Raw genomic sequence first — 25,551 nt, 5'->3', positions numbered from 1 at the left:
GTGCTGAGGTTTGGCTGAGTATTGAGTCAATGTGAGTATATACTATGTAACTAACTCTCCTAGCCACAATAGAGGCCACTATCAGTGTAATATGGTCTCTGCTTTCAAGGAGTTTATGGACTAGTTGGGAAGACAGAATTAATACTCTCAAAAGAGATCAGAGAATAATTAAATGTTAAATTATATAGTACTGTTTATTTGTGCATTAGTTTTACTGTATTTGCATCTCTTGTGGTTGATGTTAGTTTGGACAATAGAAGTTGGGGAAGGACTTGTGAATGAGGGGAAGGGGACTGTGGTATGGGATTGGAGACAAACTAGGATTGGATGTGCAGAGACATGGGGCGCCTGGGTGGCTCAGTCGTTAAGCGTCTGCCTTCGGCTCAGGTCATGATCCCATGGTCCTGGGATCGAGCCCCACGTCAGGTTCCCTGCTCGGCAGGAAGCCTGCTTCTCCCTCTCCCACTCCCCCTGCTTGTGTTCCCTCTCTCGCTGTGTCTCTCTCTGTCAAATAAATAATAAAATCTTAAAAAAAAAAAAGATATGCAGAGATAGCCGTTAGAAGCAGAGAAACAGTAGCATGTAAGAGGGTTAATGTGAAGAATAGAGGAAATTGTGGGAATATCCTCTATGCAGAAACAGAGAACTTTATTTGGAGGAGTACTACAAAGATAAATAACATAGGTGGTATGGGTCCAGATTATATATATTATCTTGAAAATGAGGTAGAGGACTTGGACTTGATAAAAACAGTTAGAGTTCCCAGCTAGGAGATTCCAGTCTTCAAGTGGATCATAAAGCTTTGGAGCGTGATTCCTAAGATCCAGCATAACTTCCCTTCTGCCCTCTATGTCTTATTAGAACTAAAACGGTGGATGGGAGTCACTAACTTACCACAGTTTCTCTGTTCTGTAGTTAGCTATCATTTCTCAACCCTCCATCTCCTTCCTTTCCCTCAAGGAAAATTAAACTGCTCTGCACCAAAATGATGTAATAATAATATTTTAGAGTTTCCCATTTGTCAGGCACTTTACATTTATTAACGCATTTACTTCTCACAACAACCCAATGAGGTAAGTACTAACTGCATTTTACACACAAAGAAATTGAAGCATGGGGACGCTAAATAACTTGCAGAAGGTCACATGCTGAGTAGTAGAGCTGAGAAATGAATCCAGGCAGTCTAATGTTATACTGCCCCTTTGTAGTCATTAGGGCGTGCTTGTAGCTTTCTTAGCAGGGGAATACTTTGGCGCCTACATTTCTTTCATTCACCAGCTTCATTCTGCTTTCTCTTGCTTCCTATCCATTTTAGAGGCTATCTATTATCTATGATCTGTTATCTCAAGTATTGGTTCTTCCATAAGGTCTTCCTTGCTAACCCAGTCTGAGCTAATATTTCTGTGTTTCTATGTTTCTGCAGACCCTGTGAATACCTCTATCACAAGACTTATAAAATGTTTTGTAATAATCATTTTATTTGTATTTATTAAAGAAAGGACTAGCAACTTATGAAATTTTTTTTATAGTCAGATAATAAAGTGATTATTCACATCAACAATGAGCTAAGTAAAAACTGCATAAACAACAGAGGACTGAACATATTTGCAGTAGAAGTGGCACCAAAATCTACAATGGTAATGTATTGTTTTCTAATTAAAGCTTTTTGTTTTATCAATTTGAAAAAGCATTTTACTAATAACAGTATGAATAAGTGGAAATATGAAATAAAGTAGAAAATTATTCTAAGTATGATATTCATATTATTATCATCCTTTATTAGGAGATTTTGGTTCTAGTCCAGGTCTCACTATTTGGTTGAGTGATTATGAGAGATTCACTTAGCCACTCTGTTCCTGTCTCTTATGTAAAATTAATATACTATTACTAGTGTTAGGTAGTTCACAAGGTTAATGTAAAGATAAAAATAAAATGATGTATATGAAAGCACTTTGCAACATCATATAGAAAGACAAAGTAGTGTTTATAGTAAATGGGAATTTTGCTAATCCAAAATATTTTTATCTACATTATTAAGATTTTCCAATGTAACCTGAAAGAGAAAATGCCTCTAAGTTTTAGATAACAACCATCTAAGTCAAGAGCCAGGAACAGCTGTAGTTTCTGGTGTTAGCAGAACTGTGGGTTTCTATTTAGCCTGGGGCTCAAAGGCAGGGACCCTGAAACCGGTCTAGTGAACAGAAAAAGGAAAAAGCCTTCTATTCTTTTCTTCATTCTGTCCATGAAATCCTAAAACATTCTAGAACTGAATAAAGAGGAGAGATTCTACAGAATCCCAATGAGGATTTTAGAACATTCTCTAGGTTTAGCGAAAAAAGGGTATTTACTCCCCTTTCCACTACTCCCTTTTCTACTACTCCTACCCCACATTTATATACACCAAATATCAGCTACTATATTTGAGTAGAATTTATGCCAGATTATTCTGTTAGACATCAGATCATAGATTGTAGATACCCACTAAGGACAAATGGTATAGAATTTTATCTGCACAGGGATATTTTTTGCATAGGATCTAGAAATGTTATCCTGTTTAAAAATTAGCCAAAAATAAAATATATGAAAGGAAAATAAAAGTTTTCTATTTTTATATGCAGGTTTGTCAACATGTAATGCCTCTGAATGAACGACAAGAATGGATATATTATTGTGTGTATTCCCTTATATCTTAAATATTGTTTTCTACTTGAGCCTGTCAAACTAAGAATTCTTTCAGGTTTAGTCTGTTATTTGTTGATAAACTAAATGCTAATCAATTTAACTGATGTACATAAACAATAATCAATTTATATGTGTTTACATTTTATACCCATGTTATATACTTTATTATTAAAATATAAATATAAAATAGAAATAATATAATAATGTTTTTAATGTGTGGCTTTCTTATTAATTTAATGGGAAATCTGGGCATATTTCATTTACCAATAGTAAATCAAAATAAAATTACAGGTAAGCTTTTAAAAACTAGTATTCGATGAATTCTACAAAATCCTGTATACTTTTGGTTTAATCTTACTCATAAAAAATAAACTCAAAGAAAATGAAAATAGGCCAGCTGCAGCTAGTGTCTTGGGCTCTCACCCTGTCTTCTCACTGTTCTGTCCCAGGAGCGTGACAGGTCACAGACTCCCATCCATGCCACTGTGGTCACAGGCATGTGGCTGTGGGAGGACCAGGGGGCCTCCTGGGCCCCTTCTCTTTGCTGTGGCTGCTGCTGATGATGATGTATAGCCCCTTCAAAACCTGCCTTTCCACCAGCAGCCTCTACCTCCTGCTGCACCTCTTCAGCTTTGGCTGATGCTTCCTCCTCCAACCCCTTCTGGGCCTGTAGGTATTTAAGCCCTGGAAGCTGTTACACCATCGTCCATACTGGCGGCCATTTGGCAGGCAGGTACGATTGGAGCAATGGGTCTGGAGTTGGATGTTGAATTTACTTCTGAGGGGATTCTTGTCTTAATGCACCATAGCACAGTAGACATGACAACTGATGGTAGTGGTTGATGAGTGATTTGATATTTGAACAAATGAGAAAACTTAATCTGCAGCAAATCACAGATTCAGGAATGATTTCCCTGATGAGAGGATCTCTAACCTGAACCATAATGTCACAATCTTCTTAGATGTCAAAGGCCATGCAAATATAATACTGGTGCTGTAAAGAAAATGTATATGCAGTTTCTTCAACTATACAGTCTGCTCTGGTATCCTCTGCCCTTTCTTGCCAAAAGTGATCTATAAGATGAGACAGGACAGAATGTAATATAATGGCATTAACTCACAGAACTTGGAGCCTTAGCCATCCAGGAGATGGGAAAGCACACTATAATCCATGTGTTTCAGTCCATGTTTGTGGCAATAGACATTTTGCTGGACTAGAGCATGCATAGTATCTTGTGGTACCTGTATGGAATTTCAGCTTTCCTCATGCAAAAGGATGTTGTATCCCTAGACTACTCGAAGAAGTAGTTAGCTAAAGGCATTCAAGTTGTTGCTGGGAAAAAATTTTCCCTTCTTTCGTTACTGAACTCAAACTTGTCCAAGCACCTGATACACAGTAAGCCAATGTCTGAGACCCCAGTTTTTAAGCAAAGGGAGCTTTATTATCAGAAGAGCAGCCGAAGAAGAAGGCAGGAGATCATTCCCAAAGCTGCCTTACCCTTTTGAGCCTAGGGACAGTTTATATATATGAAGGAGGTGAATACATGAGAGGAGGGTGAAGAGTTTCTTGAACCATGAAGTGAGAGGCCTTAAAAGAATCTGGAGGTATGCATTCTTCCAGACAATGAGGTGCCGTTTGGAACCTGGTATGATCAGATACATCAGATAATTTCAAGACAGATGTTACCATCTGGTCCCCGTTAGGTTTCTACAGTCAGTGGGTAAACAGGGAATAGGGGCAAAAAAGGCAAAGTTAGTGATTTATCATGTATGAAGTTAAGAGATGCATAAAACATAAGTAGGGAATAAGGTAGAATGTGAAGCTAAGTTAATAATGGAACTAATACAACTATAGTTCTGCCTCTGCTTTCAAAACAGGTCCAGGAACCAAGTATCTGGCCTTGCTTTCTAGATTCATTGGCTGGTCTAATAATCAAATAGACATAAGACATTAACAGGAGAAAAAGAAATTTCATTATGTACATATGGGAGCCCGACAAATACATGAGACTCATAGGCAGTCAACCAGTTGAGGCTTATATACCATCCTGAGCAGAGGAGAGAGGATAGGAGTCTGGGGCTTCAAAGGGGAAGAAGACAATTCACAGGAAGATGAGAAGAGTGAATGTTTGGTAAACAAATGTTTGCCATGCCATGCAGGTAAGTCTTTCTGATATAAAAAATTATCTCTAGTAATAGCTCTCTTCCTGGTACAGGCTATCTATCTAAATTCTTTTTGGCAGTTCAGGGAGAGGTAATAAGCTTTTCCCAAATCAGTTGGGTCTTAAGTGCCTTCAGCTCAAAACAATCCACATGTTAAAGTGGCACATTTTGGGGTGGCATATTCTGCTACCTCTCAATACCTTTGATCAAAATGTGGCTATGAGTCCCATCTTGGTTCCAGCTGTATCACTGATAGCAACCTGAGATCATGCCCTGTCCCTAAATCAAGAGTCAGATGCTTAACCTACTGAGCCACACAGGTGCCCTGTAATTTTAAAGTCTTCTCTCTGATATTCTTCAGATTTTCTTCCCACCTCTGACACTTCTTTTCACCCACACTTCTGTGGCTTCCCCCAGTTTCCACGTTGTCTCTCACCTCAGGCCCTTCGGATGCCGTGTTTCTTTCTATAGAATAATAATTATCTCTCTACTCCCTCTTTTTCCTTCAGGTCTCAGCGAATATGTCACTTTTTCTAAGAATCCTTCCCGATTAAGCCCCTACCAAGACTACTTTGGTGGCCCTAAAAACTCATGCTTATTCTTTGTTGTAGCACTCATCATACTGTACAGGAATTACTGTTTAGTTTTACCTGAAAAGGTAAAAGGCTGAAAGCAGGGACAGTTATAATTCCAGTATATACCGTAGAACCATAATAGATATGCAATAAATATTTGCTGGACAGTTGAATAAAGTGGGCAGAAAATTAAAATAAACTTACCTACGGTATGAATTTTTCCTAATTATTAGGAAATATTAAAAATAGACACATAAGAAAAAATGGCCCATTACTATTAAATTCTATTTACCCAGATTTTGTTTTTCATGTCATTTAATGAAATTTTAATGAACAACTACATTTAATAGTTTTGTTGATTTTTCATTAGATATTCTAGTAGATCTGGGTTTTTTTTTTTTAAGCCAGAAGCAGGGAACCTGGGTGGCTCAGTCATTGGGTGTCTGCCTTCAGCTCAGGTCATGATCCCAGGGTCCTGGGATCAAGCCCCATGTCGGGCTCTCTGCTCAGTGGAAGGCCTGCTTCTCCCTCTCCCACTCCCCCTGCTTTGTTCCCTCTTTCACTGTCTCTCTTTCTGTCAACTAAATAAAATCTTTAAAAATAAATAAATAAAGCCAGAAGCCTTCTTTTAGATCTATTTTTGGTATAGGTTGAATATGATACAGAAATTTAATACACCACACTAATCATATTTTGGATATAATCCAGGAAAATGAAAATATATTTCTGATTTTGGCCACCAGAGGGTGAGCATATTACTTATTATTCATAATATTCATTAGAGAGAGAGAGAGAGACCAACTGATAATATTTCTCAGCACTGGGTTAAGTCCTTTATGACTTCTAAGACTGCTTTGGTGAAATATATTGTATATTAAGGATCTATCTATACACAGGCATATTCACCCATCCTATTAGAGAATATATAAAAATTATTTCTAACTTGTGAGGTAGATACTAAGTCTTCTGCTCTTAAAAAGATACTGACTCACTTCTTCGTGAAGTTACAAGTATAAGGACATATTAAGATGGCCCTGCTAGCTTTATCTAGAAGTATAAAGCCTATCTTTGCTACTCAGCTTAGCTTGATTTCTGGGCAAAAAAAAAAAAAAAAAAGAACTTGTAACGATTGGAGGAGAAAGATGGCAAATAGTGGAAATGATGTAGGGAAAGCAGATGAAATTAATGTGAGAGACAGTTTGTGGGGGCAGGACTAGGAATGGTTGCTGTAAGTCTAAGAGGTAAAGGATTTTGGCTGCTTGAAAGTGTCTGTACTTGTTAACTATGGCTAGTTTTGTCTAAGGAAGATGAAAAATAGGATTCTTAGTTCTTATGCCACTTATTCACAAGTGGCTTATATTTGTGATATTTGACCAAAGTCAATTTGTACTTTAAAAATTGATTCTTGGGGCATCTGGCTGGCTCAGTCCGTAGAGCATGCCACTCTTGACCTCAGGGTAGTGAGTTCAGGCCCCACCTTGGGCATGGAGACTACTTTATAAAAAAGTAAAAATAGGTTCTCTATTTTTTTTTTAATATTAACAGTTCTAAAGATATATATTAAGGGGCAACTGGGTGGCTCAGCCAGTTAAGCGTCTGACTCTTGATTTTGGCTCAGGTCATGATCTTGGGGTGGTGAGATCGAGCCCTACATTGGGTTCTGCGCTTAGTGGAGAGTCTACTTGAGATTCTCTCTTTTTCCTCTGTCTCTGCCCCTCCCCAAACCCACCCCCGCGTTCACGTGCACCCTCTCTCTAAAAATAAATAAATCTTAAAAAAAATAAAATAAAGATATATATTAATGTTAAAAAGAAGACCTACATATTATAAAGGGGTTAGAGGTATGGTTCCATTCCCCCAAAATAAAGAAAAACATTTTTCAGTTTCTTTTAGACACAATTGATAAATATCCAACATTTTATACATATTCTTAATTTTACTCTTTCCTTTGCAATTTAACACAAGATCAACCAACTTAAATTCATTGCCAGCTTAATTTCAGTCATCTGAATGAGGCTAATGTAAATACAGTACTGCTGGTTATAGAATACCAGTGCTATAAGCTTTCTAGCAATTTCAGATATGAGTATGCAGCATTGCTAAAAAGTAAATTTCTCTGTGTCTTTTTCTAAATATCTGTTGCAAAAAATTGGATTTAGCTTTTGAAAGAATTGTTTTCTTACAAGGGAGTAAAAATTTAGATGACTAGTCTGGTAAATGGTACACAGGGATATCCAATTAGCAAGTTTCTATTACATATTGCGTTAGTTATAATAGAGAAGTAGTAGACATGATCTCTGACCTCAGAAAAAGAAAGAGCTGAGAATATGTGTTACATATTAGCCTATTAAGGAATAATATTAAGTCTTAAATTAGTAAGCACTGATCATTAAGCATAAACTACAGGTGAAGGCATGGGAACAAAAAAGGAGGGGAAGGCTTGCCCAACTTTTTTGAGGGGAATAAGACTCCCAGAAGATCGAAGGAATGAAAGAAGGGTAGTTTGAAGCTAAGTAATGCTTTGTTTTTAGTCATACAGTACAATGTATTTCAAAATTTAATAATGTAAAATAAAGCACATTTTAATAACTATTAAAGGAAATGAAGCATGAGCTTTAAAATCTGGAGAAGTACTACCCTAAGGTATTAGACTAAGTTTGATAGAACAAGTTGGAAAGACTAGTGTGAGCTGGAAGAATCAGGAATGAGCTAGAACTTTAAATGAACTTGAAGGGATAAGAGGAATTTTGAAAAGGATAGAAAGAAATTTCAGGCATTTTCTCATGTCTTTCACTTTTCCTAGAATTTCCTGTATTGTGTCTCTGCCTATTAATATCGTAAGCAATAGGTCAATCACATACTTGTTGAGTGCCACATATGTATAGAGCACTGCTTTGTCAGAGAAGATAAATTGTGACAAGTATTAACACTCTGTACCTTTAACATATATTTTTAAATGCCTCATCCTTCATGAAGCCTTTAATCCTTTCTCCAATCCAGAAGAAACTTCTACTTCTTGAGCTTCTATTTTAAAACTAATACTTTTTTTTCCTGTGAGGCTTTTTTGTTTTATTTTGTCTTGTTTTGTTTTATTCAAGTAAAAGTGGTATAAATGATAAGGTAGTTCATTCAACTTTCAATTCAAATAAGGACTTTCCCTTGAAACACCTACTGTACTTAGGAATGTAGTAGAAGTACTTTATGTGTTCTTTCTCTTCATCACACAGTGTATTAATACAATATGTAGCCAAGGGTTGAGAGTTAAAGTGAAACTGGCATTTGTTTTTAAGCTAAGTAGTACGTGCCAATGAAGAATACAATCTTTACAGTGCAGTCTGTTGCCTCTATCTTGATTCATGCTAAGGTGCCTTACCCACCATTGCTTTTGCACTATCAGTAAAAAGGAAAAAAACATTTTGCATTAAAAAATAGTTTTGCCAGGGCACCTGGGTGGCTCAGTCAGTTAAGCATCTGCCTTCGGTTCAGGTCATGACCTGCCTTGGGTTCAGGTAAATGCCCCCTGGGATTGAGCTCCACTTTGAGCTCCCTGCTCAGTGGGGAGTCTGCTTCTCCTTCTCACTTCCCTCCGTGCCCCCCCCGCTTGTGCTCTCTCTCTCTCAAATAAATACATAAAATCTTAAAAAAATAATTTTGCCTTGTGGAACCCCTAAACAGGTTTAGGCTACCAGGGTTCCATGAACCACACTTTGAGAACCACTGAAGTGGAGACTCTTTATGGCTCTCCTTGTAAAAGCTAAGGCCTGGACATTTATTACAGATGAGGTTCTCTGAGTCTTTGGCTGAATTGCCTTCACAGGCATCATTCTCTCAATAAGAAAAATAAAGACAAATTAAGGAATCTAAGAAACTTAAATATTATCTACTGCTTCCTAATACGGGCACAGCCTAGTTAAGACAGATTACAAGACTTGTTAGAGAAAAAGCTGGTCAAGATACATACAATCCCGAGATCAAGAGTTGCATGCTCTCCTGACTGAGCCAGCCAGGCACCCCTGAGTAGTATTTCTTTATATGGATGTACCACAATTTGTTTATTGATTCATTTGCTAGGCCATTTCCAGTTTTTGGCAATATTGAGCTGCTATAAACATTCATGCACAGATTCTTTTGTGTGAACATAAGTTTTCATTTTTCTAGGATAGATAGGCAGAGGTGAGATTGCTGGGTCATATGGTAAGTGTATGTTTGACTTTTTAAGAAACTACCAAAGTGCCAAAGTGTTTCCGGAGTGGCTGTACCATTTTGCATTTCCATCAGCAATGTATGAGAGTTTCAGTTTCTCTGCATCCTCCTTAGCACTTGATATTGTCAGTATTTTTTATTTTAGCTATTCTAATAAATGTGCAGTGGTATCTTATAGTGGTTTTAGTTTGCATTTCCCTAATGGCTAGTGATGCTGAGCAACTTTTCAGATGCTTATTTACCATCTGTATATAGCCTCCTCAGTGAGACATCTCTTCAAGTCTTTTGCCCATTTAAATTGGGTTGTTTTCTTACTTTTGAGATTTGAAGCTTTTTTATAAATTCTGGATATATCCTTTGTTGGAGATGTGAATTTCCAAATTTTTTCTCTGAGTCTGTAGCTTATCTTTTCATTCTCTTAACTATCATATGGAGAGCAAAGTTTTTAATTTTTATGAAGTCCAGTTTATTAGTTTTTTCTTTATTGGGTCATGTGTTTGGTGTTAAGTCTAAGAAGTTGTTACCTAACCCCATGTCACAAAAAATTTCTATCTTCTTTTATAAGTTTTATAATTTTAACTTTCTACAGTCATATTTGTGATCTATTTTGAATTAATTTTTGTGTGAGTTTTGAGGTTTGGGCTGAGGTTCATTTTTTTTTCATATGGATGTCAGTGGTCCCAGCACCATTTGCTGAAAAGATTATTTTTTCTCCTTTAAATTGCTCTTGTACATTTGTTGGAAATCAACTGATTGTATAGACCTGTATATTTGTGTGGGTATATTTCTGGACTCTATTTTATCTTATTGATCTATGTGTCTTTCTCTTCACCAATACTACGCTGTCTTCATTATGTAGTTTTATATATAGTAAGTCTGTAATCAGGTAATGTGATTCTTTCAATTTATTGTTCTTTTTCAAAATTTTCTTAGCTGTTCTAGTTTCTCTTTCCAAATGAATTTTAGAACTAGCTGTCTATATCTACAATAATTCTTGCTGGGATTTTGATTGATATTGTGTTAAATGTATTGATCATTTTGGGGAATTGACATGTTTATTGTGTTGCTTCCAATCCATGAACATGGTATATTTCTCCATTTATTTAGGTTTTCCTTTATTTCTTTAAAAAGCATCTTACAGTTTTCAGCTTACAAACCTTGTACATCCTTTATAAGATTTATATCTAAATATTTTATTTTTATGAGCTATTGTAAATGGTATTATTTTTTAAATTTCAGTTTCCAGTTATAAATTGCTACTACACAAAAAACATAATCGATTTTTGCATGTTACTGTTGTATCCTGAGACTTGCTAAACTCATTTATTAGTGGTAGGAGTTTTTTTCTTTGTAGATCCCTTGGGATTTTCTACATAGAAAAACATGTCATCTGCAAATAGGGACAGTTTCATTTCTTTCTTTCCAATGTATATACCTTTTCTTTTTTCTTGCCTTATTGCACTGGCTAAGACTTCCATCATGATGTTGAGTAAGAATAATGAAGGTGAATCTCCCTACCTCACTCCCAATCTTAGGAAGGAAAGCATTCAGTCCTTCACCATTAATATGAAGTTAGCTGAAGATGTTTTTGTAGATGCCCTTTATTAAGTTGGGAAAGTTGCCTTCTATTCCTAGATTACTGAGATTTTTTAAAAAATCAGGAATGGATGCTGAAATGTTGAATATTTTTTTCTTTGTCATTCATTATTTTTCTTCTTTAGACTATTAATGTGATGGATTACACTGATTGATTTTCAAATATTGAACCAGCCTTTCATTTCCAGGATAAACCCCTCTTGGTTGTGATATGCTATTTTTATAATATATATTGTGAATTCAATTGCCTAGTACATTGTTGGGCATTTTTGTGCTATGTATATGAGGAATATTGGTCTCCAGTTTCCTTTTTTTTTTTTTTCCTGAGGGGGAGAGAGAGTGCACGCACAAGAGCAGGGGGAGAGACAGAGGAAGAGAGAGAAAGTCCTCAAGCAGACTCCCCACTGAGCAAGGGGCTCAATCCCAGGACCCTGAGATCACAACCTGAGCCAAAACCAAAAGCCAGCTGCTTAACTGACTGAGCCACTGAGGCACCCCTTTCTAGTTTTCTTGAATTGTAATGTCTTTGTCTGGTTTGGGTATCAGAGCAATACTGACCTCATAAATGAGTCAAGAATGTTTCTTCCTTTTATTTTCAAAAAGAGACTGTGTGGAATTGGTGTTATTTCTTCTTTAAGTGTTCGTTTCAATTTGTCTTTGAGACCATCTGGGTGTGGAGAATTTTTGGAGGTTTTGAAGTACTAATTCAACTTCTTGAATAGTTATGGGGCCATTCAGTTTATCTATTTCATCTGGTGGGGGAGGGATTGGTAGTGTGTGGATTTTGAGGAATGGTCCATTTAATCTAAGTTGTCAAATTTATGTATAGAGAGTTTTATAAAGCATTGTTTATGGGGTTTTTAGTGGTATTTCCTCTGTCATTCCTGATAGTAATAAGATGTATCTTTTTTCTTTGTCAGTCTTGCTAGAGGTTTATCAATTTTATTGATCTTTCAAAGAAACACTTTTAGTTGCATTCATTTTTCTTTATTTTTGTTTTCAATTTCATTGATTTCTGCTCTTATCTTTATTATTTTCTTCTTTTTGTTTGCCTTGGGCTTATTTGTTCTTTTCCTAGTTTGTTAAGGTAGAAGTTTTGATTATTGATTAGAGATTTTTTTATTCCAATACTAGCTTTAAAAATGAATACCTTTTTGTGTCTCATACTTTGTTTCCTACATGTGTCTGGACTGTTCTATTTTTAACTCCTTGAGTACAGGATCTTATCTTAGGTGACTAATCTGAGCCTAACCAACTTGTACTATGTAATTAGTATTTTATAGATGATTTGAAGGGAGGGATGGATGGATAAAAGGAGAGTGAGGGCAATGAATATAAATTATTTCAAAGATATCTTTAGAATTAAGAAAAATATATAACAGGAGCTACAAGAGTCAGTAATGTCAAAGGAAGGAAACAAAACAATTCACTCATTAGGAAAAACTGCTAACACCTGTCAAAACTAGTTTTGATAGGGAGTATTCAAAACCTTAAGGTGGTATACAGAACACTCACAGTCTGTTGCATCCAATTCTACACAGTGAATGAAACATCCCTAGCCAATTCAAGAAAAAAACATTTTAACTTATTCATATAATTTGAGCAAAATAATTTGGAAATAATTACCTCCATGATTTCTTGATTCCCTGTTTTCTTGTGCTATACCTGATATACTTTCCTCTGTTATTCATTCACTGGTAGAGACTTAGAATATAGCCTTCTTTTTCTTATTCTCTTACCACCTGACGTCACACTTTAGGCTTCTAGGGAATCAGGACATGAGTTTGAGCTTCCTGACTCATACTCTCTCATAAAATCAAAGTATTTGTATTAGTTTCCTATGGCTGCTCTAGCAAATTACCACAAATTACCATGCTTAAAGCAACATGAATTTTCCCACAGTTCTGGAAGCCAGAAGTCCACAATCAGTATCACTGAGCTAACATCAAGGTGTCATCGGGGCTGTGCTCTCTTTAGAGGTTCTAGAGGAGAGTGTATTTCCTGCTTTTCCCTGCTTTTGATGGCTGCAGGCATTCAGTGGTTTGTGGCTGCATCACCCCAGTCTCTGCTTCATTGGTCATATTGTCTTCTCTTCTTCTGTAATAAAATCTCCCTCAGCTTCCCTCTTAGAAGAACACTTATGATTGCATTTAGAGCTCACTTGAATAATCCAGGATAATCTCCCCATTTCAAGATCCTTAATTATATCTGCAAAGTCCTTTTCTTGCCATATGATTCACAGGTTGCAGGGGTTAGGATGTGGATCTCTCTCAGGCAGCCATTATTGAGCCTGCCACAGCATCTTGATTCCATAGTCAAGAACACTGGTGAAATGGGGTAACAGAAGACATTCATTATTTCTTAAAAAATGTCCTTCATAATCTGTATTTTTAAAAATCTTATCTTTTTGCCATTTGAAATATTAATATTTGCATATAAAATATTCATATAAATTAATTCAGACTGATATCCTTTATAGTAGATTCCAAAAATGAATTCTAAGGGAAAAGCCCCATTTATTATATATCAATCTTTTTCACATATAGCTTCATGAATAACCATTTGACACTGAAACATGAGTTCAGAAACTATTATTATTTTGGCACAGGAACAAACTTAATTTCAGAATCAGAGACTCCAGATATCCATGAACTTTTATTCAAATAAACGTTTTAAACACCTGAATGACTTATGGATACAAATAGAAAAGACATTAAATGGTTTCATATTGCTTCCATATGTAGGAACTAGTTGTTTCAGTAAGTTACAAATAAATCAAAATTTAACATAATGAACAAAATCTGCAGCCAGGAAGAACCTGTGATTTGGGTTTAACAAATGAACTAACATGACATTTGCAATATTGCTCAGCATTAATTTGTATGGATTCATATGGAATCATCAATTAGTTATTTGCCAGCTACAAATAATTGAAAATTCTTGTAAGAGATTATCTATAATTTACCTATTCTCTCAGAGCTCTCTTAATTGAGAGACCACCTTTCAGGCCTAGTAGAACTCTTGGGTAGGAGAGAGATTTGGGGGATGCCTGGGTGGCTCAGTCGGTTAAGGGTCTGCCTTCGGCTCAGGTCATGATCCTGGGGTCCTGAGATAGTGTCCCACATTGGGCTCCTTACTTGGCAAGGAGCCTGCCTCTCTCTCTGCCTGATACTCCCCCTGCTTGTGCTCTCTCTATCTCTGACAAATAAATAAAATCTTAAAAAGAAAAAAAAAAAAGAGAGATTTGGGCAACCATTCTCGGCCTAAACTGGAGACTATCCCAGTAAAATTCCTCAGTATAGATTCTTCAACCATTGCTTGACACCACCAGACAGGAAGTTGAGTGTTCACAAATATAACATTGTGTTTTGTTTTGTTTTGAACAATATAGGTGCTTTCTAAAGCTTTGTCTACATGTTAATTATTTTTCAGTATATTTTATTTATTTTAATTTTTCTTTAAAGATTTTATTTATTTGACAGAGAGCACAAGCAGGGGGAGCGGCAGGCAGAGGGAGAGGGAGAAGCAGGCTCCCTGTGGAGCAGGGAGCCCGATGCGGGGCTCGATCCCAGGACCTGGGGATCATGACCTGAACCCAAAACAGACGCTTAACTGACTGAGCCACCCAGGCACCCCACTTTTCATATATTTTAATGATCAGTTTCTGTATGAGCCATGTAACTAATAACTGCTAATGGCTAATGCCACTAGATCACTCACGTCACCGTCCAGTGTTTCCATTATAAATTCCAGATGTCTTTTTTCATTATAAATTGCATATGAATGCCATTTGTTATTTGTTGCATTTATCAGAGATTGATATGCTATGATAAACACATTTCTTTAAATCACTATAGTTGGAATGCAAATGATGATTTGTAGATGGTGAAGGTAAAGCTGTCTTCAATGAACACTGTATTTGGAAATGGGATTGACCAAGCATTGTACATTTATTTAGCCAGGACTTAACCTACCTCCCATTTATACATATTTGTATATGTAGACAGAGAAATCATTAAAGCTTTTTACAGAATTGCCAACTGCTTTTTTTTTTTTAACCTAGATGAAACCTGACAAAATTCTGAACTTGTAGGAAGACTCCTAAATGACATATTATTAACTTGCTGAAGAAGTAGATCTTCCTTGGCTTTAAATGTAACCTAGTAGATTTGAGCTCAGGTTTATGGAAAGCTGGATGGCTTATAGAAGAAACATTTAAATCTTCCTGCTGGATTGATGTTCCTAAAGAAATTCTCTTTCAGAGGTAGAAAAGCTTAACTTTTTCACATGGCAGTTACTGGCCTTTAAATGTTGGATTTCTCAGACCTCAGTGACAGACTTCTTTCTTCTTTTTTTTTTTTTCTGTAGTCTGTATTCTCTCCCTAATGATCTCATTCATTCTCAAATTTTCAAATGCTATCTATATGCTAACGGATTATAAATTCATATCACTCTGCCACGTCTCTTTTCTAAGCTCTAGACCTCTGTATCTAACACTTCTTTCTGTACCTCCTTTTGGATGCATGACAGAAACCTCAAACTTATGTGTCCAAAACAACTCATGATCATACTGTACCACCCTCCCACCCCACATTTCTTATAATAGTCCCAGTCTCAAATTGCTAGTAGGTACTACTACTTTTCACTCACCCTATACGTATAATCTATCAGCTGCTGACTCCACTTTCTGAAACTATCTTGAATCTATTCACTTCTGTCCATCTCCATTGACTTCAACCTAGTACAGTCTACCATTTCCCCCTATCTGGTTTCACTTCATTTTTTTCCTTTCGTTCTTTCACAAGGCAGCCAGAGTGATCACTTAAAAATGTTATTGTGACTGCAGTATTCCTCTGTTTAAAACCCTTTTGGCATGCTACGACAGGGATGAACCCTGAAGACACTATGCTAAATGAAATAAGCCAGACCAAAAGGACAAATATTGTATGATTCCACTTATCTGAGAATAGAATAGTCAAATTCATAGAGATAGAAAGTAGAATAGTGGTTTCCAAGAGCCAAGTGAAGGAGAAATGGGGTGTTATTGTTTAATGGGCATAGAGTTTCAGTTTGGGATGGCAGAAGAAGTTCTGGAGGTAGATTGTGGTTATAGTTTGCACAACAATGTAAATGTACTTAATGCTACTGAATTTACACTTAAAAATGGTTAAAGTAGTAATTTTTATGTTGTGTATATTTTACTGCAATTAAAACAAAAAACTTTTGGTTGCTCATTGCTGTCATGATAAAGACTGCAATGCTTGACACCATCTAGAAGCCTGATGTGATCAGGCTTTCCACTCTACCCCTCAGTTTCTATGCTCCCGTTATACTGGCTGCCTTTTAAATCTTCAGTGACAATATATTTCCTTCTTACTTTCAAATCTTCTCCCTTAATGTTCCCTCCCCTGGAATGAAGTGGTTTTCCTTCCTTCTCACTTGGCCAAATACTACTTACCCTTACAGTCCTCAGGTTATACATCACTCTCTCCTGGGCATCTTCCCTGTCTCCCTCCAATGATAGTTCCTCCTATCTACATTCTGGCAGCACCTATACTTCTTTGTAGTACTTCTCACAATCATGATTGGCTTTCAGTATCTGTTTCCTCCAACATATTGCAAGCTCTATGAGACCAAGGACCACTCTGACTTGTTTACCTAACACCTTTCAAAGAGCTGGCGCTTAGCAGAAGTACAACACATATTTGTGAAATGAATGAATCAATGCATGAATGAATGCATACCATCTAAAGGATAAAGGATAACTTATCAGTGAAACACCATGAGAATTACTACTTAAAAGAGGTACTAAAAAGAAAACAAATAGTGGGGTTTTCCCCCACATAGTGTCGTTTCTTCCCCCCTCCCCAAGTTTTTATTTAGATTCCAGCTAGTTAACACAGTGCAATATTAGTTTCAGGTGTAGAAATTGTTTATAGAAACAATACAGATTCTCCATAGAAAGCATGAAAAATCTAGATAAAGCATAAAGGAGAATATAAAAATATCCTCTCTCAAAACCCAAAGGATCACTGTTATATATCTTGATAGATTTCCTTCTACTCCTTTGCATGTGTGTTTCTTTTTTTTTTCTTTAAAGATTTTAAGTAATCTCTCTACCCAACGTGGGGCTTGAACATACAACCCCGAGATCAAGAGTTGTATGTTCTACTGACTGAGCCAGCCAGGCACCCCTGTGTGTGTGTGTTTCTTAAATAAAACACTTAAGTGGGATACTACTGTATATATAATTTTATTTCTTTTATTTATACTATTTACTTAAGCTATAGTATAAGTAATTATGAGTTAGAATAACTTAATAAATCTGACTATATCTTGTATTTTTATTAGGATTAATGAAATTAGATATACTATATGGACATGAATAAAATGAATCCGAAAACAGATGAAAGGGGTACACATCTCACCATAATCTAACTGTGCAAGAAAGACAACTTTTTTCTATAACCATGTTTTCAAAACTTCATTCTGCCCTGGTGGCAGAGACTTATATTCCTATGAGCAGAGAGAAATCTCAGTCCATAGAGTTAGGTGTTCAGGAAATATATTTTTCTAGCCTTTTTTTTTTTTTAATTTATTTGATAGAGAGAACAAGCAGGGGGAGCGGCAGGCAGAGGGAGAGGGAGAAGTAGGCTCCCCACCAAGCAAGGAGCCTGGGATCATGACCTGAGCCGAAGGCAGATGCTTAACCGGACTGAGCCACCCAGGTGCCCCTTTCTAGAATTTTTCTTCTGTTTTGTTTGACTGAGACCATTTGGGGCTCATCCAGGCACCCCTAATTATTACAGCTTCAGAGGTGAAAGAAGTATGGAACAAATCCTCTTAAACGGAAAGCCCCATCCTAGCTCCAAAGACAATGAAGAATATAGAGAACATGGGATCTGAATTTGAACCTACCACTTTATAATAATCAATTATCATTTACTGAGTACTTATTAGTACTATGCTAGGAACTCTATATTCAGTATCTAAATGAATCCACACAACTATGAAGTAGGTATTTCTAAGACTGTGATTCTATGCTATATTTTCATTTTGTAGAGTTAGGTACTTTGATTACATTCATCATTCTACCCTCAGTTCTCTAGTTTATAAAATGAGGTTGATTATAGTACTTAATTCACAAGATGATACTGCTCTGTGAAGCTTTGTGCCCTTCTGTGTAAATATTAGAAATCATTAACAGCAGTCCAGGATTCAGTTTTCACATATTATTTGCCCCTGAAACTCATACAGGGGTGCCTGGCTGGCTCAGTAGGCAGAGCATGTGACTCTTGATCTCGAGGTCATGAGTTCAAGCCCCACGTTGGATGTGGAGCCTACTTAAAAACAAACAAACAAACAAAAACCCCATACTTATATCTATATAACACCTATATAAACACTTGAAGTCTGAGAATCAGCAGCTATATGCATCTGTCAGCCTCTCTGTTTGATCAAGATATACCAATTAACCATTAAAGGGGCATGAACAGACTCAAATTCACAGGCTAAAGATAAACTCTAGTTTTGGAATTAGGGAAGGGGACCTGATATTTTTTGAGGGCTGTTATGTTTCAGGCACCATGCTAGGTGATTTACTTACATCAGCTGATTATGATTTAATCTGTTTGGACTGGAGCCTGGGTAGTTTCAAAAGTGTCTCAGGTGATTACACTGTGTATCCATGATTGAGAAATAGACATACAAACCCCCATTAATTCTTGCAGAAACTCTCTAAGGTAGGTTTTATGTTCATTTTATAGTAAAGAGATGGATGCCCATAGTTACTTTCTCCAGGTCACACATCTCATAAGCAGGGGGGAAAAGCTGTGGCTTTTCTAGAAATGACACACTTCCTGAGCAGAGCAGACAGTCACTCTCACCAAATCAAGGGGGATGCTAAACCAAAAGGAAAGTATCAATATTCCTACTTAATAATCAAGTCTCTTTTGTTGACTCTCTATCCTCCATGAACTCTTTCAGTCCTTCTTCATCTCTTCACCAAATTTCTATTACATGAATAACTGGCTTATTTTGATGATGAATTATACTCAGCCTTACCTTATATTTGTACCTATATTTATCAAGGCCTCCCTGTACATTTCCTAGTTATCAAACCTGGTGAAATGGCAGGCAAATCATGGTGAGAGCCCTGGTTTTGGAGCCACACCCACCTGAATTGGCCTCCTGCATATACTTATCTCTGTGGCTAGACAAGCCATTTGATTTTTTGAATCTCAGTTTTGTAAGCATGAAATAGGGAAAAATAAAACTTGTACTTTAGTAAGGATTAGAAACATTACATTCAATAAACCTTAGTTATCAGTATATCCACCCTAACCATGCAAGTAAAGCGTTCGGTCCATCAGTAAACGCAGGGAAAGTAGTACGTCGAATTAGACCTTGGGAGTTGACTCGTTTTTCTGATACAAATACCCTAATATTTGGAGAATATAAAGAATAAGGAGTCATGAATCTACCTAAGGCTGGCACTTCTATCCCTAAGAACAGGTTTCCAGAAAGTTATTTACACATGATACTCCAGTCAAACCACAGGAAATCATTATACTCTGCAATGTTCCCACTCCCTCTCCAACTCTTGCCCTATGACAGACTCCCTACCCAGGTTCTGCTCTTCCATTTAGGGGAGGAGCTGCGGATTTCATTTTATAGTGGATTGGCTTACGGGGTGTGGGGTGGGATGGGGAAATGAGAGAGGCTCCACCCACTGCACTAGAGGCGCGGAGGTGAGCTCTTCCTTTGCCCTACCCCACCGACCTGGAAAGTGGGGCCAGCGGCGGAGGGAGGGCCCTGTCCTCTGTCCCTTTAAGGAGGAGGGCCGAGCTCAGGCGAGACAGCTGGCGTTGCCCCTACCCAGTCCGAGCCCTCACCCCAGAGCAGCTGCAGCCACAGCTCCGGCCGCCCTCGGTTAGCAGAGTCCGCTCCGGCCCCAGGAAGCGAGTCGCCACCATGGTGAAGATTGTGACGGTTAAGACCCAGGCGTACCCGGACCAGAAGCCGGGCACGAGCGGGCTGCGGAAGCGGGTGAAGGTGTTCCAGAGCAGCACCAACTACGCGGAGAATTTCATCCAGAGTATCATCTCCACCGTGGAGCCGGCGCAGCGGCAGGAGGCCACCTTGGTGGTGGGCGGGGACGGCAGGTTCTACATGAAGGAGGCCATCCAGCTCATCGTCCGCATCGCCGCCGCCAACGGGGTAAGGGACCCGCCGACCCCTCCGTGGCGTGCGCCCGGCGCTGGGCCGTGCGCGACGTGCGGCCGCTGTCGCCCGCCCGCCCCCGCCGCGCTCGGCCCGGCCACTTCCGCGCGCGGCCGCCCTAGTCTCCACCCCCGCCTCTCTGCGCTCGCTCTTCCCGGCCCGGAGGCCCAGCGGAGGTCCCTGTGTGCTGGAAGGTGGCCACGGGGCTCCGCCGAGCTGCTCGGTCGACTCCCCGGAGGCGGGCGAGCGGGACTTGACCTGGGGAGGACCGACCCTCCGCCTCCTGCCCCGCCCTTCTTTCTCCTCCTCCTTTCCCCTCCCCTCCCCTCCTCTCCTCCTGCTGAGGCCTTTGACATTTACATTCACCTCTCCTGTGACTTGAAGATACCGTTTCAGCGCAGTGTGCAATCACCTTAACCCGGAAAGGTTAGACGGCCTCTGCCCTGCTCAGAACCCCTCGCATCCCGCCCGTTTGCCTGTTCTTCTCGTCTGGGACTGGCGCTTCCCGGTGGCAGGGAGCCCGACGCCGTGGGGCAGGGGTGGTGGGAGCGCCCGCCCAGCTGGTGCGTGAGGCCCTCGGGGCTGAGAAGGAGGTTGCACAGTCTCGCTCCCCACACCGTCGTTTGCATTGGGACAGAGCTCCTGCCCTTGCACGGCCTGCTTGCTGGGGCGCAGGCTCTTGAAACGGCTTTGCACCGGCGGTGCTTCTAGATCTGTTCCATCCAGGAGTTCGAGATGAATTTTCATTAGAACAGAAACTGCATACCCAAGGGCACTCTTACGCAAGCCCTAGAGGCTGGCCAGGAAATTAATGCAACACCTTGGCTAGTCCCGCTCCCCACTTTCCCCACCAGCTAAGGACCGTTAACTGACTTTATGGACAGGTCCGCTCGGATAGGTGAAACTCTGAAATAGATTTTTAAGTAAACCTGATAAATGAAAAGGTGAATTTATAAAGTAGGTAAGTTGGGGCTGGTTATTCATTTACGTTTGGAAAAAGTTTTCTAACGAGTTTTTCTTTCTGTATTTAAAATAAGCTTTGACTTCTACCCAGCTTTTCTGGAACTCATTCCCTTTAGTAATATTTTTATTCATTTTAGTAGTACTTTATCTTTAACATGTAAGTGTCAGTTTGCCAAGCACTATGAAAAGCACGAAACATGTGGTATCTCATTTATGCTGGGGCCTGAAGAGGTCGATGCTATTATGGGGATCTTCAAGTTGCCAGTGAGAAAATTGAAGCCCAGGCAGGTTAAAGAGGAACTGCAGTGGCAGTACCCAGAATCTAACATTGACCTGCCAGTTCCAACTTCTGGGAATAAAGGGACCCTTGAATCTATAAAGATCTATTTTCTGGTAGTCTGTAAATTCTAACTTGGGTCCAATCTACATCTGCCTCCCTGGGTCAAACATTTATAAGCATCAAGGAGAGAAGGTCCTCTGGATAGCAGATGCTCTTGACCTTTCAGACAACCCAAATTCCCTTGAAAGAAGAGCGAACAATAGCTGTATCCCAGTAGAACCCTTCAATTCCTTATCACCCGTGTGGAATATACATTTCATTCATTCATTCATTCATTCATTCATTCAACAAAGATTGAACCTATACCATGTGCAGAGAAATGTGTGGAATAAAGAGACAATTCAGACACAAGACTCATCCTTAAGGAGCTTGCTGACAGCATAGTGGAATTTTAGAGGTCCAAATGGAAAGTTGTCCATTTGGGAGTAATGTGGGGTGGAAAGGAAAAAGTTAGGCTAGGACTAAAAAAATAGGTTCTTAAAACCTCATCCCCTTTTAGCTACTGCCCTATTGCTTTTCCCCTTTTTGGCCAGTGGCCACCACTGATTTTTTACCCATTCACTTACCACCTCACTGCAGTCTGGCTTCTGCTTCTTCCACCACTCCACCAAAATCGCTCTTGCCAAGGTTACTAATGACTTTCTAGTTGCTAAATCCATTGAATACTTTTTTAGGCCTTATTTGGCCTTTTGTTGCCTTTGGCACTACAGGTTTTGCATTTTTAAAGTCCTCCTTCCCTTGCCTTGCTCACTCTCCTGATTCTACTCACACTTTTTGAGAGTTCCTTCCTGGACTGCTTGCCCTATGCACACCCTAGCTGTTCCCTAGGTTTCTGTCCTCAGCTTTCTGCTCTCTGATTTTGTTCCCTCTGTCTCTCTCTCTCCTCACCAGGGATTTAAGCATGCTACTTGTCTCTTATGGTGTGAATCAATTGAGGTAGCGTCTTCCAAAAACTTTCCCCAGAAACCTTTCTATGCCACTTTCATTCCCTTATGAAGTACTCCTTTCTCATAGATACCTCTAGAATAGTTTAATAAAATCCCAGTGAAATAATCTTTACATGTGACACTACCCCCTAGAAAGTAAACTTCTTTAACACAGGGTCTGGTTTTATCTGTATTTGTAGTACCTAGGACAGTGTAACTTTCAGTGAGTCTTTGTTTAACTGCCCTGAATTGTGAAGGGTGAGGAATACACTTTAAGTTAAGCAAATACCGGGACACCTGGGTGGCTCAGTCCGTTAAGCATCTGCCTTCGGCTCTGGTCATGATCCCAGGGTCCTGGGATCCCACATCAGGCTCCCTGCTCAGTGGGGAGTCTGCTTCTCCCTCTGCCTGCCGCCCCCCCCCCCCGCTTGTGCTCTCTTTCTCTGACAAATAAATAAAATCTTCAAAAAAGAAATAAGCAAATTCCAGCACTTAAAGCCAGTGTATAGTGGGTGACCAATGCATTTATTCTCTTTAAACATTTGTTATGTTGTGCTAAGTATTTGGGATACAAAATATTCCTGCCCTCAGCAAAAACAGTGTAGAAGGGGAGGTAGACAAGAGTAAACAGAGGGGCGGCTGGGTGGCTCAGTTTGTTAAGCGACTGCTTTCAGCTCAGGTCATGATCCTGGAGTCCTGGGATCGAGTCCCGCATCGGGCTCCCTGCTCGGCGGGGAGTCTGCTTCTCCCTCTGACCCTCCCCCCTCTCATGTGCTCTCTCTCTCTCTCATTCTCTCTCTCAAGTAAATAAATGAAATTCAAAAAAAAAAAAAAAAGCGTAAACAGAGAAGTACAGTGCGTTAGGTGTTACTGTTCAGGGTATGTGCCAGGTACTGAAGGGGGAAGAGCATGGAGGGCTGTAGAGGTATCCCCTGCTTTTTGAAAGTTTGTCTTATGCCACTTCACTTTTATGAAAGACCTATGTTAAATGCCTGTTTTTGCAAATGGCAAACCAAAAGAAATCTGAAAAGGACTTTTGCTCTTACGAAAAAAGGCAAAAAGTGAAAGTAGAGGTCAGCATTTGGTGTGCAGGGAGCCATTAGAGAGGCGGCAAGGACCCCCCCCCAGCAGCAAGAGGGGCCCCATCAAGCCACTCAGCATCTCAGCTTCAAGCTGCCAGGGCTTTGAACTGTGCCTCTAAGCTTCTGGGCTTTATCTTGACTTTTTCTGTGCACCCATTAGCAAGATGTTTCCTAAGGCATCAGAAAACGGTACGAGGTTTCTTTTTGAGGTCTTAGAACACTAAAAGTGGTAGCTGAATTGAGGCTTGAAGGGCAAGTTGGAATTCCTAAGGTGGATTTGTCGGGGAGTTGGAGACGGTTGGGCAAGTTAGTTGATTTCTGATCCTTCCCCACCCTCCCCCTTGTCTGTAAAGGTTGGAAATGATGAGACATACCATTTAATCTGAGGATTAAATGAAACTATGTTTTAAAATACCTGTAGTCTCTTCTCACCTGGCAGCTGATTGAATGACCCTTGTGGGGGAACCTCAGGATGGGCCTGGGGCAGGACTTTTGTGTTATCAGTGTTCTGCTGGTATGGGGACACTAAGTTAATCAGGCCTAACCTGATGCACATATTAACACTTCATAGATATCGGCACTGTCCCCCACCTTCCTCTACCTTCAGTGGCCCCAGCCGATATAGAGGGATTCCATGTTACTCAGAAGCCAGTGGGTTCAAGTGCCAAAAACCTAGCTCAGATTAGCACAGTGAGAAAGGAATTTATGGGCCTCGGTTACTGAGAAGTCTAAGAGATACCAGTGCAGACAACATTCCTAGTCTCTAAAAATTGCTCTTGGGCCCAAAAAATTGCAAATGACCAGTCTTAGGAATTGGGAAGAATTTGAAGTCACAAGTAAATGAATGTTTGGATATTTTGAAGGATAGTTCATCATTATCATCAGCAAAATAAATGCTTTCATGAGAGCTTGTTAGTAAGCAGGTTTTCTTTCATCAATTCGCAGGGATTCTTGTGCCCTGGATTCCTTTGTTTAATCTACAGACCCCATCTCAGAATAATTTTATTTTAAAATAAATAAAATATAAAGAATTACAAAGGAAATAAAAATTGTATTGGAAATAAAATTATCAAAATATTAACCAAATTTGTGATACAGCAAGATATATATGCTTCTTTATTGACACATTAACAAAATTTAGTGGAAGGTCTAATACTATCTTACTTTAGAATAGTGATAAGTATAAATGATATTTTGATATATCTGTAATCTTAATATTTTGAGATAACTATGATATGAAAATATCTGTGATTTTTTTTTTTAAAGATTAGAAAGAGAGCATGAGCGGGGGGGAGGGGCAGAGGGAGAGGGAGAGGGAAGTAGAGAATCTCAAGCAGACTCCCTGCTGAGCCTGACACGAGGCTGGATCCCAGAACCCTGAGATCATGACCTGAGCCGAAATCAAGAGTCGGACGCTTAACGGACTGAGCCACCCAAGGTGCCCCTGAAAATATATGTGATTTCTATTGATGATAAAGTCCCAGGTGGTATTAGTAATGGTAATAATAATAATTCTGTGGTTTATTGCCTAAATTCATAATTCAAGGGAATGCTAAATTTCATTTAGAGGTTAGTTAAGACAAAGATTTTGTTTATTTTGCCATTCAGACTCACAGACCCCATCGAATTCTTCCCAGGGACCTATTAGGGGGTGGGGTGTAAGGATCCTGAGTTAAGAACCCCTGCATTAAACACATGATCCCCTTTTAGTGTCAGTACTGCTTGCACCAAAGTGGGCATCAAATACATGACACAGAGATTAAGGGTCTCGGGTTCTCAAAGCAAACCAGTGGGGCTTT

At 39.1% G+C, this 25,551-nt stretch overlaps 2 protein-coding genes and 1 pseudogene across 4 annotated transcripts in view; all 3 read left to right on the top strand.

Annotated features, from left to right (window-relative positions):
* EFCAB7 (EF-hand calcium binding domain 7) overlaps positions 1–2,878 on the top strand; it is a 43,611-nt gene extending 40,733 nt beyond the window's left edge. Inside the window, exons 13-14 of one of the 3 annotated variants that reach the window (XM_032427335.1) lie at positions 1,530–1,637; positions 2,619–2,878. In XM_032427335.1, coding sequence (XP_032283226.1) covers positions 1,530–1,637; positions 2,619–2,693 — 183 coding nt within the window. In that variant the 3' untranslated portion in view covers positions 2,694–2,878. Of the gene's footprint in view, positions 1–1,423; positions 1,638–2,618 lie in introns of those variants that run through there. The other 2 variants (XM_032427327.1, XM_032427345.1) reach the window with 2 other exon arrangements.
* Positions 2,879–3,179: 301 nt separating this feature from the next.
* Positions 3,180–5,515, top strand: LOC116626681 (annotated as a pseudogene).
* A 14,467-nt stretch (positions 5,516–19,982) lies between these two features.
* PGM1 (phosphoglucomutase 1) overlaps positions 19,983–25,551 on the top strand; it is a 61,924-nt gene continuing 56,355 nt past the window's right edge. The window contains exon 1 of the mRNA XM_032427304.1: positions 19,983–20,438. Coding sequence (XP_032283195.1) covers positions 20,193–20,438 — 246 coding nt within the window. The 5' untranslated portion in view covers positions 19,983–20,192. The remainder of the gene's footprint in view (positions 20,439–25,551) is intronic.

This window comes from Phoca vitulina, unplaced genomic scaffold (assembly GCF_004348235.1).
Source record: "Phoca vitulina isolate PV1807 unplaced genomic scaffold, GSC_HSeal_1.0 scaffold2, whole genome shotgun sequence".
NCBI lineage: Eukaryota > Metazoa > Chordata > Mammalia > Carnivora > Phocidae > Phoca > Phoca vitulina.
The sequence above is the reverse complement of the archived record's forward strand: the minus strand, read 5'-3'. Positions and strand labels throughout refer to the sequence as shown.